The sequence below is a fragment of the Clinocottus analis genome, unplaced genomic scaffold, assembly GCF_023055335.1.
Source record: "Clinocottus analis isolate CAN_PGR_092001 unplaced genomic scaffold, fCliAna1.0.p SCAF_10, whole genome shotgun sequence".
In the NCBI taxonomy this organism is placed as follows: Eukaryota; Metazoa; Chordata; class Actinopteri; order Perciformes; family Cottidae; genus Clinocottus; species Clinocottus analis.
The window spans coordinates 4,101,121-4,113,881 of NW_027175821.1; the positions used below are offsets into that span (position 1 = coordinate 4,101,121).

At 46.3% G+C, this 12,761-nt stretch overlaps 1 protein-coding gene across 1 annotated transcript; it reads left to right on the forward strand.

The window, feature by feature from the left end:
* The first annotated feature begins 868 nt into the window (after positions 1 to 868).
* Positions 869 to 6,730, forward strand: tbx22 (T-box transcription factor 22). Its single transcript, XM_068595178.1, has 8 exons — positions 869 to 1,091; positions 1,499 to 1,739; positions 2,911 to 3,012; positions 3,164 to 3,338; positions 4,622 to 4,786; positions 5,676 to 5,740; positions 5,984 to 6,069; positions 6,177 to 6,730. Exons 1-8 carry the CDS (start codon positions 869 to 871, stop codon positions 6,728 to 6,730), a joined length of 1,611 nt encoding a protein of 536 aa, XP_068451279.1.
* Positions 6,731 to 12,761: the final 6,031 nt, after the last annotated feature.

Below are 12,761 nucleotides of genomic sequence, written 5' to 3' on the forward strand. Positions count from 1 at the left end.
AATGCTTCCCAGATTTAAAATAAATGACTTTGGAGATGCACATTGTGCCTGTAATACTTTACAGCGGATGTTTTCTGCCTTTATTATATGTATTACTATTATTATGTCGTGGCCAACCACTCACATTTCCTTTTTTTAAGCCACTCAACTGGATTATATTACAAAATGCCACAAACCAAGTCCATGTTGGGCCCTTCAGTGTGTCATCGTCCCACAGTGGCACCGCGCGTAAAGGTGCTCCTGCTTGTTCTGGGTGCTCTGTGCACACTGCAAGAAATATGTCCTGTTAATTACAGTCTCAATGTCCTTCTACTAGTCTGAAGATGCAGTTGGTTAGATAATTTAACTCGTTTACTTGCAATGAAACTAAATTAAAGAACCGCACCTGTTGATAATCTGCCTCATTTTTGTTTTATCGTTTCAAAGTCGTATAAACAAAATGGTTTTGTTTTGGAGATAACTTGGTTTTATTTCACTTTAGCAGTGACATTCTCATTTGTCGTAGGTAAGTATACATTGACGGCTGAGGTTGTAGTGTTATAGTGGCTACTTTGTGCAGCGCATGCTCCAGTGGAGGAATGCGCGCGCTCTTCCCTCCCATCTCCGTGACGCGCAGAGAGGGACCAGAGGACCAAGCCCTCTGTGAGGCAGAGAGGAATTAAAGGGGAGACACGGAAACGGATAAAAGGGGGGAGAGGGGGAAACTATTGTAGTGAGGAGGAGAGGCGTGCCAACAATCAAGGATTTTTGGATGAGGGCGCGCGTCTCGGAGAACACATGGGAAGGCACCGGATCAATTACGCCCTGAGGTGCTGCCGCTGCTGCTGCTGCTGCTGCTGCTGCCTGTTTCACCCCGTCCTGTCCCTGAATGCGTCGGGACGTCGAGCCTTGTGCGGGACAAAGTCAAAGTTCGGACGGATTTACGACTCGCGGGGAGACGGGACCCGTCAAGATGCAGGGTCTGAGTTCCCGGGCTCACGCGTTCTCTGTGGAGGCGCTGGTCGGGAAACCCTGCAAGAGGATGAAAGTGTCGGAGGAGCACGAGTCAAGCTCAGCTGGAGACACCAGCAGCGACACGAGCATCTTCCCCGGTGAGGAAGCAGAAAGAAGGACTGCTGGATTAGCTTCTGATCGCATCATTTACTTTAATGTACACACGCATTTTACGCACGAACTGGAGAAAGACCGGAGTTTCCTCCATTTACTCCATTTACTAATTTCACAATTCAACTTTTGTTTAGTTTTTTAGATTTTAAAATGATCAAATATTGTATTTGACATTTTTTTCAAATGTAAAAAAACGTTTTGCAAATATTGTCCATGTCCTTAAACTATAGTTCACCGTTTTCCTGTTACTTTTTTATAATCCTCAGTTTGTAGCTTTAAATTGTAAAAAGTCAAACGTGCAGCTAACTTGTAGGCCTGAAATGAGAACAAAACAGGACCAGGCTTCTGTTCTCTCAGCCTCTCACTGATCCAGTCTTTGCCCCGCGCGCAGGCCTGAACGAATACCCGGTCAGCCGGATGAAGACAGCGGCTTCCACACCGAGCGGCGCCGAGGACGCGCCGGAGAGGCAGCCCGGCAAGAGGGAAGAGGATGAGCGCAGCGGGGAGGAGAGCAAGCCGAAGGAGAGCGACTGCCGCCCGGACAGAGACGTCCGGGCAGAGCTGCAGGGCTCCGAGCTGTGGAAGAGATTCTACGAGATCGGAACCGAGATGATCATCACCAAAGCCGGAAGGTAAAGACATGTGGAGAAGAGGGAGGGAGAGAGAGGGAAGAGAGAGGGAAGAGAGAGGCTTAACGCTGCTTTAAACTGCCTTTGTAAGGCTTTATTTGTTTCTGTTCTGCAAAATGTTCTAATTCATTTGGCCTTATATATAATACATATAATAATAGTAACTTATATTCATGATTTTATATATACGTACATTTATATTTATAGGTATGTATATCATTTATTTATCGTAAAAACTATAGACACTTCAGTTACAACAAAATAAAAGCCCTGATGAAACTTTTATACAGGTATTTTTACTCTTTAAATAAAATAAATAGTGATACTTTCTCTCCATATGAAAATCGCACAACAAAACATAAACAATAGTCTTTAATCTCAGATTAAGAGCAGGCCATGCAGGGCCTTAATGAAAAAAGGAAGATAACATTATGTTTAAAAAAAATAAAATAAAAAAAAACGGTCTTCCCTTCTCTTTTTTGTCACATTCTGCGTGTTCATGTGTCGGTTATACACGAGCTGTATAGTTCATAATCTGTGATATGATATTTGCATGAACGGTCCTGCGGTCACTACTTCATCAGGAGTGAAGCTGCAACCGATCAGTTTATTCAAATATAAATGTGTGCTTTATCCTGCGAATGGGTTATAGAAATATACTTATGACGTCATGATCTATTTATTCTGTGATCTTCGAGACAAAAATAAATAAATAGTGTTCATTAGATTTAATAGGTTTTGTTGAATTATTACATTTAGTCGAAGTAAATTAAACTATATTTTCCGCAGCACAATACAAAAATATTTAAAAAGACCAAATATTAAATATAATATAGGAATATTGATGACAAAATAATCTGATGGCACGTGGAATAATTTACTTAACTTTACTTTCAGTTTCAATGTAATTGTGCTGAGGCACGTGCGTCTTCTTCAGGTTTTTTATTCCAGAAGTGAGTTATCTGGACACGACTACCTGCTGAAATAAGTTCCGTTTATTCCCTTACGGCGCCCTGTAAATCTCCAGAGCGACCGTGACCTTCCCCCTGACCTTGACCGCTGCAGCTGACCTTCTGTGTGGCTTTAGGGAGAATATCCCGTTTCAACAAGAGAATAAAACACGACTGGGATATGTGGGATGAACGTGCTCTTCCTCTCTGTCCTCCTCTCTCAGGAGGATGTTTCCCTCGGTGCGCGTCAAGGTGCGCAACCTGGACCCGTGCCAGCAGTACTACATCGCGATGGATGTCATGCCCGTGGACTCCAAACGCTACAGGTGTGTGTGTGTGTGTGTGTGTGTGTGTGTGTGTGTGTGTGTGTGTGTGTGTGTGTGTGTGTGTGTGTGTGTGTGTGTGTGTGTGTGTGTGTGTGAGAACGAGTTGAAACTCGCGACTCCTTGCTTTACTGTGGCGTTGTCCGGCCGGCAGGTACGTGTACCACAGCTCCCAGTGGATGGTGGCCGGAAACACGGACCACTCGTGCATCTCCCCGAGGCTCTACGTGCACCCGGACTCGCCGTGCGCGGGAGAGACGTGGATGCGTCAGGTCATCAGCTTCGACCGGGTCAAACTCACCAACAACGAGATGGACGATAAGGGGCATGTAGGTAACCCATCTGAGCATGCGCGGGCTTATGCCTTCACACAGTGACCAGAGGGTTCTAATAAGGCATAATCAATCACTTCTATACATTTATATACTTCATTTCAGCTGCGTGGTGTGTGTCCTCACGGAGGAGAAGGCCTCGTGTCTTTTAGGGATGAAGGAAGGGGAAATCCTGCAGCTTCAGCGATGTACAGATGTGACAGATGTGGTGGCTTTTCACTTGATCCTGGTGTTTATGAAAGCCTGCGTTGGTGTATTTGGGGGATTGACTCTTCAAACTTTAGAAATCCCTGATGCTGTTGTGCAGTTTATCACCTTGTGTTGTTTTTTTTTCATCAGTTTAGCTGCTTTGGGAATTTTAGAAAGAATCAGCATTCTCTCGTGAAACTTTATTACAAAGTTTTTATGGTTCCTACTTTCAGGTACAAAGGAAAACTTATTGTCAAGGTTAGAATTACAACTCAAACTGTTTATGTAATTTACCATTTTACTCTTTTTATAAAATGAAAAAACACTTGTGCAAATGTGCAAAACATTGAATTCTAATATCACAGAACTAAAGTTACTAATAAACTGCAAAATTACATTTAGAAAAATTAAACTTTCCAATTTTTTTTAGACATGTCTCATTTTTTAAAATCCTGTAATTTACATGAAATGGTTATTTTTTTAATATTTGTACGACACACTGATTGATTTATATTTGATGATTTATTCATTGTATATATGGAATATCATATTTTAGCTCACTCTGCATTAGTTTTAACACGCAACAGCTCCTATAACATACGTTGCATTAATGTTGGTGCCTTCAAATGATATTTTCTTCTATTATCGACTCATATCACAGAAGTCCATTTGTGTAACTGAAGTCATTTGCTCGATTCCCACAGTTTTAAAATATTAGTAGTTGGTTAAATAATGAAAAGTTCCAGCAGCGTTTCGGATGGATTCCTTTTTATGGAGTTAAATGGTTAATTTTTCAAGCAGAAATACCAAAAGTCCTCTGATTGCATCAGCTCTTTGTCTCATGTGATAGTAAATTGGATAATTTGGGGTTTTGAACCAACAAAAATAAAACAATATGATTGACAATTTGACATTTGAGCTTCAGGAAAGTGTTGATGGATCTAAATCATATCGTCTGATGTGTCATCGTACCAAATAGTTCATCAGCTCATTGAAAAAAAAACATTTTAATCTTTGACATTAACGATAAAGACCTGAAACCAGTTGTTTGTTGTACAAATCTAAAGCTTCCTCCTCCTCTCTCCGTCCAGATTATCCTCCAGTCGATGCATAAATACAAGCCCCGTGTGCACGTCATCCGGCACGACCCTCGCATGGACTTGTCGCAGATCCAGTCGCTGCCGGCTGAAGGAGTCCACAGCTTCTCCTTCCCAGAGACGGAGTTCACCACAGTCACGGCCTATCAGAACCAACAGGTACAAAGTCAAAGTGCTGATCCACCAATACTCTGCAGCTCGGTCACAAACTGTTGAACCGGAAGAAGACGACACATTTCAAACATCTGGGTTGTTGCTGCTGAATCCGTTGTTTCTCGGACGTTGCATATTTACATCCTGTTTGTGGCAGAAACAATAAGGAAGCACTCAGTGGCTGTAATATTCCTGAGCGATGCGATCGACAGCTTAAAAAGAAATTAGCTTTAATCTTAAACATCGTGCGAGTAATCCGGCCAACTTTTCTGTGGTCTGGGCAAAGTCATGAATTGCAGTGTCCTGGTTTTCAGTTGCCCCGGGGCGCGCGCGCGTGTGTGTGTGTGTGTGTGTGTGTGTGTGTGTGTGTGTGTGTGTGTGTGTGTGTGTGTGTGTGTGTGTGTGTGTGTGTGTGTGTGTGTGTGTGTGTGTGCTTGTGACCCCGCTGTTGGCGTGCAGCTCCTCCAGTAACGGAGGCGTCCGCTCTCTTCATCGGGGCTCACTTTTTTTTTTTTTCTTTGTCTTTTACGACCAGCGAACGTATTATTACAGAAACTCAATAACGAGCTGTGACCGGGCCGACCGCTGGAGTCCACACAGCCCGTTAAAAGCACCAAATAAAACCGGGGCGACCTCCAACAACCCCCCCACCCCCCTCACACACACACACACACACCGTTTGACGCGGCTCCCTCGCCCCGGGTGCTGCTGGGAGACGGAGACGGGCCCTGCTGCTGTAAAGCTGAGCTCATTGTGAGCTTAGTTGACACCTCCACACTGACTCTCTCTCTCTCTCTCTCTCTCTCTCTCTCTCTCTCTCTCTCTCTCTCTCTCTCTCTCTCTCTCTCTCTCTCTCTCTCTCTCTCTCTCTCTCTCTCTCTCCTCCTGGGGCCAGATCACCAAACTGAAGATCGACAGGAACCCGTTCGCCAAAGGCTTCAGAGATCCGGGAAGGAATCGGTACTGCAAACCTCACCAGACACTTGTCCTGCTCAGACTGGGCTCCACTAAGGGACCCGAGAGGGTTTTTTTTAAAGACTCAGCCACTGACATTCAACACCACATAAAACCTTCACGTGAAGTTGAAATGTGTAGTGCAGAATTTCACACCTCTCAGAACCAATATTTAAATACCTGCGACAGCATTTTTTTTCATGCTTCTATACTTAATGTGTGTGTGTGTGTGTGTGTGTGTGTGTGTAGGGGAGTGTTGGATGGCTTGTTGGAGTCGTATCCCTGGAGAGGCCCTCTCAGCTTTGACTTCAAGCCATTCGCCATCCAGCTCCAAGGTGCCGCGCCGCAGCTCTTATTACTTTTTCTCACTTTTGCCTTTGTGAGTCAAATTTCTGACATCTTTTTTTTTCTTTTTTTTTTTCTCTCTCTTCATCCCCGACAGGGAGCTCGGGGTTGCCGACCGGCGGTGTGAAGTCCCTTCTCCCCCTCTCCTCCTCCTCCGCATCCCTTCACCCGTTCGCCGTCTCGGCGCTCTCCTGCCACGACGCCGCCGCCCTCCACGCCCTCGCTCTTCCCTTCCACGGCAGCAACAAGACCTCCACCTCCTCGCCGGCCTCCCCGCTGGCCGGCGGGGCCTTCTCCTCCTCCCTGGGAGGAGGGGCCGACCGACCGAGGGCCCCGCCGGCCCCGCTGACGGACCTCTCGCTCTTCTCGGCGCTGCAGGCGAAGAAGCTCCCCCACTGCAGGGACCCGTGTCTCCTCGGCTCTCCGGCGGCGAGCTCCCCGTGCCTCTTCCCCTTCCCGCTCGGCGCCCAGGGGCCTTCCCTGCTCCCTCGTCTCTCTGACGCCGCGGGGCCCTACTGTCTGTACCGCTACAGCTTCCCCCTGAACCCCCAGCTGGCGGCCATTTCCCGGCACGCCAAGCTAGCCGAAAGCGCCACGGACTGCCTGCTGCGCCAGTCTCCTTGGCACCCGGCCACCAACCACTGCCTCTGACAGCCGGACCGCACGTCTCCGGCTCCGGCCCGTTGAGCGTAACGAGCCAAAAGCTCATTGCAACACAAACCGAGGGGCCCGGTTCCTTCTGTCGGAGCGAGACTCAGACGAGCGATCAAGTGTGGCGTTTTCCTACTCGGTGTTTGTCTTCGGACGCTGTGTTGGATTTACCAGCACCCTAAAAAAAACTGATCCTGAAGCAGGCCACGAGCTGCAGACACTCACACGGCAGACAATGAAGTGAACAGAAGTGTACGGGCAGGATTCAGAGTTTTATTTGGGACAGAGAGCAGAGTTTCTTTTCTACGCTGTAATGGTGCTCACCGCAGAGCATCAGCAATAGGACCTGAGGTATGTAATATAGATGACTGTTAAACTGACCATAAGTGCCTATTAAAGTAATATTTTTGTGTTCCGATCACACACCAGCATTCGATATGTTCTTTTCCCCGTACATAACAGTACGTACAATGAGGGGAAAACGCCCTTTTCCCGTGTTTCCCAGTTGTTTTCCACGCGGTGTGTCGCAGGAATACGAAATATGTTGAATAAGAAAGATCTCGGTGCTCCAGCCGCTGGACAGACATGACGAGAGACAAAGCGTGTTCTGTGTTCCTCGAGCCTCTGCGTCTCAGCATCAGGCCCTCCGACTAATAACATGAGCTCATCAGGTCGCTCTGTGATTTTTAGGAGGAAGAGCAACAGCTGCCAGGTTTCCGTTTTCCACCCCGCTGCGCTTTATGACCAATAACGGCACTAATCAGAGACGCGATGGAGGTGAAAGGGTCATTCAGTCAGAGGCCTTTATGAGACCCGGCAGAAGGCTCCTCGTTGCTGTAATCACGGCTGCAACGTTGTTCCAGGATCAACAGTGAATCAACGCTGCTGTGTGAAGACGTGTGGGAGGCTTCTCAGAGGCGCAGTGAAAAGAAAAAGTGAAAACTCCACCGCGGCCCAACGTAATGCTGTGTGTTTTTGTGTGTCAGTAAGTACCAAAGGGGGGCACGCCCGTCCAGCCGCTGATGTGATAATTCCTGCCTTCAGCTCAGACTCAGAAAACCCTGCAGCATCCCTCCCTCCCTCTTTCCCTCCCTCCCTCCCTCCCTCCCTCCTCTTGAAGGATCAGCGGTTTAGGCAAAGCGGGGGGAAATGGCCCGTTTCCCGACAAACGGTCGTAACCAAACAGCAATTTACTTGTCACGGCCCGAGCGTGGCGGCGGCTGAAGCTGAAGCTGCCGTACGCTGGACGTGGAAATAGCAGGAAGGAGCTAATTGAGGAACTGGAGGCAGGGGGATGGCCCCGCGCTGCAGAAGGGCGGTCAGGTGCGCCGCTATCAAACAGCCGGCCCTTTGTCTGCAGACGGACATGAACCGGGGGCGGTTATTTGATACTGTCTGTCATTTCCATGCTGGGCTTTTGCGGGACAATCATTTTAAACTCCCGGCTAATTTCTGATCTTTTGGATTGGGACTAATTGGTTTCATACCATGGTGTTGTGTGTGTGTGTGTGTGTGTGTGTGTGTGTGTGTGTGTGTGTGTGTGTGTGTGGTTGACCTCTGCACCTGCTGCTCACAGAAACACACATTAGATATAATAACATGAGCACCTGTCATTAACAGTAAACATATCTGACTGACAGTTTAGAGCATTAGCTTTTGCACACGTTGTGTTCGGTTCACTGAAATTACAACGGAAAGTTTTTTTTTAAAAAGGAAAGAAAATGTGTTTGGCATTACGGGAAATGCCTTTTTTTTCCTGCTTTCTCGTCGAGGGGTCAGATGAAAAGATCGACATATTCGGTTTTTAATATGGAGCTACAGCCAGTTAGCTTAGCTTAGCATAAAGACTGGAGGCAGGGGAACCGGCCCGGGAGGTTTGAGACTTTGTTGGTTGGATCCAGGTAAACTGTTTCCTACTGTTTCTTAAAAATGTTTTGAAAAATGCTTATGCTAAGCTAAGCTAACCAGTGCCTGGCTGTGTAGCTTCATATTTTACAACCATATGAGTAAATCAATCGTCTCCAACTCTTGGCAAGAATCCAGATACAGAGTTGTATTTTGTAAAATGAAGCCTTTTAATTCTAGATATACAATATATATATATATATATATATATATATATATATATATATATATATATATATATATATATATATATATATATATATATATATATGTATGTATAGTCTATCTTGTTTTATCAAACCTCACCTTTGTTCAGAACGCTTCAGACACAAACGTTAACTCGTTATCAGCCGGTCGATGATTAACCACGCGCTGCTCCTCCTTCTATGTGGTCAAATCGTCCTGATGACACGTCAACACGATCCCCTCGAACGTGGCGGCGAGAATAACATGGAAACTGTGCCAGTTCCCGGAGCGTTCCCGCGGTGATTGACAGGCCCGCGAAGGCAGAGAAACTCGACCCCGGAGTCATTTGTTTCCAATCATGTGAAACGGCATCCTGAAACGGGGCGAGGCTCGGCAGAGAGTCAGGACGTGTAAATATACCCTGCCTTCATTAGATTAACATACAACACACACATGCAGACACACACGTGAGTTATCTAATATTAATAGTTTCCATACACTCACTCACACACACTGCCTCGTGCCCTCGAGCCTCGCTCGCATTTGTTTCAGCGAGTCTCTCGCGGAGGTTTACACACTGGACACTGTTTTCTCTGCAAACTCAATAAAAAGCTGGTTATTTATCAGGTCAGATTATGGGACGTGACTTGAGCTCAGCTGTAAAGTTGAAAGTGAAACCAGCTGTGGCTGAAATTGAATTACAGCCGAGTGAGTAATGTGAAAAGCAAAGGGCAGTTTAACAGTGATGAAGCGCTCTTCTGCGGCGCTATCGAGCATGCGCCGCTCAGTCAAACTGTTTGCCTCCTGGACAGGGACATTCCTCTCCTCTCCTCTCCTCTCCTCTCCTCTCCTCTCCTCTCCTCTCCTCTCTTCTCCTCTCCTCTCCTCTCCTCTCCTCTCCTCTCCTCGTTACCTCAGACACATCCTCTGCTGGAAACATCCCCGAGTCTGTTTTAAATACGGCCTTCTATTGTGATCAGAAGTCTCTCAGCATCGGGGTCACGGGGTCGCGGACAGAACCAGGAGCCTGGGTGGATTTCTTTTTTTTTTTTACATATGTGTGTGTCTGTCTGTGTGTGTGTGAGGGTGGGTTGATGGGTGTCCGCATTGCTGGCAGTATGGCCACGAGTGTGTGCAGACAGGGGTCACTGGGGTGTTGCATAGGCATGTGCTCCCTGACAGGCCTCTGTCTGCCAGGGAGCAGAGGTCAGATGAGTGGAGGACAAACTGCTTTAACATGTGGCCTGGCACCTGGCCTGCGTGTGTGTGTGTCTGTGTGTGTGTGTGTGTGTGTGTGTGTGTGTTGTGGGGTTTCTCCTGAGTACTCCATCTGGGCCTCCCGCTCGGTGCCATTCTTCAGAGAAAGTGTTAATGATTCAAAAAGCTCTCCCTCCCTCCTCTTTATTTCCACCTTTCCTCACACGTTTCGGATGCGTGTGATTAACAAAGCACCGCCGAGCTAAAGGGGGCGCTTAACAACAGTTTCAAGGTTTCAAGGGGAATTATTGCACTTTTTAATTCATAATGTGCATACAACACATATTGGTTTATAAAATATGACGCACTGGTTTAAAATTAGACCAACCCAAAATGTGTAAAACAGTTAAAAGAGTTATGTTACCGCATAAACAATAATGATCTAATAATATCACACAGATGGGCACTTTTTGTGGACAATAATAAAAGAAATCTTTTAATTCTTTAATCATGCAATGTTGTGTTTTTTTGTTTTTATAGAAAAGGCATTTATTATTAAATAATTTTCTTCAAAAGTCCCCAAATCTACAGATTTCAAACGACTCCTCCACTGCTGCTCAACATACATCACAGAACGACAATTTCTACTGAATACATACAGCTAAACCTTTAGGTACCTGCTACTTTGCAGAAGCGCTTTTAAGAATAATGACCTCATCTAATCTGACACATTGTTACACATCAAGTAAAACTGTTGTACACGTATCTGTTAAATACATCTGTTGTAATAATATGTATAAATATTACATAGTTTTAAATTGGATGGGTACATTTTTGCTGAGAATACTGACACACTCTTGCTTTAAGCTCAGTATTTTACATCGTGGCATTGCTCCTTTGCTTTACAAAAGGATCTGATGACTTCTTCCATCGCTGCCGACTAACCTGAGCATTTAGTGCTGTATAAACATCCCGTGATGGATCATGTCCGACCACGGCCTCCTAATGCCATTAGGTTTCTGCAGCACGCCTTGTTCTGCCAATTGTGTGTGTGTGTGTGTGTGTGTGTGTGTGTGTAGGGAGAGGGCTGTCAGCACTCAGCTTATGACCAACAAACACAACGCACACTCTGACCCGAGCTGTCCATCACACGGGCCCACCGCTCCCCCTGTAAATGTGTGTGTGTGTGTGTGTGTGTGTGTGTGTGTGCGTGCTAATTCCTTCCAGTCTGATGGACCTGAGTGGGTTTCTACAGGTGCGTGCGTGTGTTTCTGTCTGTCTGTCTGTGTGTGTGTCTGTGTGTGTGTGTGTGTGAGAGAGGCACTTTCTGGTATTGGTTTTTATTCGATATGGAGCCATAAATCAAACCTTTTTGGAACAAGAGATGTGAGATATTCTTTTCCTCTTTTCCCCCCGATCTCTGACAGAGGGATGGATCGGTCTTACCTGTTTTTGCTTCCTGTGCATGACAGGTTATCACTCCTGGGAGAGATACAGCGAGAGAGGGGAGAACAAGGAAGACGGGATGGAGGGTGATTGAGCGAGAGTGATGCTCCGTGGCTGACGTATCGGATGGCGGGCGAGGGGGTTGGGGGTGAGGGTACGAGGGGGGGGGGGGGAGAGTGATTTAGCGCTGGCCTGTACGCTCCTCTCCTCTTATCCCTGCCCCGCTTCTTTCATGTCTCAACCCGAGGGTCGACCCGCCTGCTGCCCCAGATGGTGCTGTCTGTCTGGGCCGCCCTCGACAGGATGTGCCCCCCGCCTCACCCCCACGACTACAGGCCGATACTCGCTTAATTGATTTCAGGGGGGAAGGCCCTCTTTCTCTTCTGTTTCACACACACACACACACACACAGACACACACACACAGAGCTTGCCAACATCTAGTGCCCCAGTACACACACACACACATACACGCGGCTGGTGCTGTGCGCTGTCAACGCTAATTCAATTTGAGACGCGGGAGTGTGACTAACAGCAGGCCTGCAGAGTGTTTTACCATATGCACATCACACACACACACCTACACACACACACACACACACACACACACACACACACGGACATACTCTCTCCTAACAGATCACTCCAACCACTGGTGGAATAATAATGTAATTCCACAGGTATTAATCCTCGATCTCCTCTCCCCATGTTTCTCTCATTATCAGATCACCCGTCTTGTCAACAACCACAGAGTGACACCTTATTAACCCCTTCAACTTCACGACATAACAGGATCGGTCCCGTTCACATGGAAATAACTGGCTGAACGTTAACAGAGTCAACACAACCACCAATGAGTGAACCTACAGCAAAACCAGTTTAACGGAAAATGAAGCAAGACACCACATGTTAAAGGATTGTGCATGAAATTGTGCTTGTCTATTTGGTGTAAATGTGCATTTGTCTTGTTTGGTGTTCATGTATAATATGTCTCTAGTGTTTTATATATACATCTTGAATTAGTTTTGTGTATATTTTTACATTTATTTTCAGGCTGCCATAAAAAAAAAAAAAACTGGCCAGAGACGGCAGATGAAGATTAGCCTCTCCGGCTAACTCTGGCTCACTTAGTTGTACGGCTGATCAGTGTGCATTGCCCCTGTAAAATAAACAAATGAATAAATAATAATAATAAAACAAAAATACTTTATTGTTGTGGAGCAGCCCACAATAATCCCAAAGAACACACACGAATAAATGGTAAGAAGGCTAGCTTAGTTTGGCGTGTTAGCATGTTA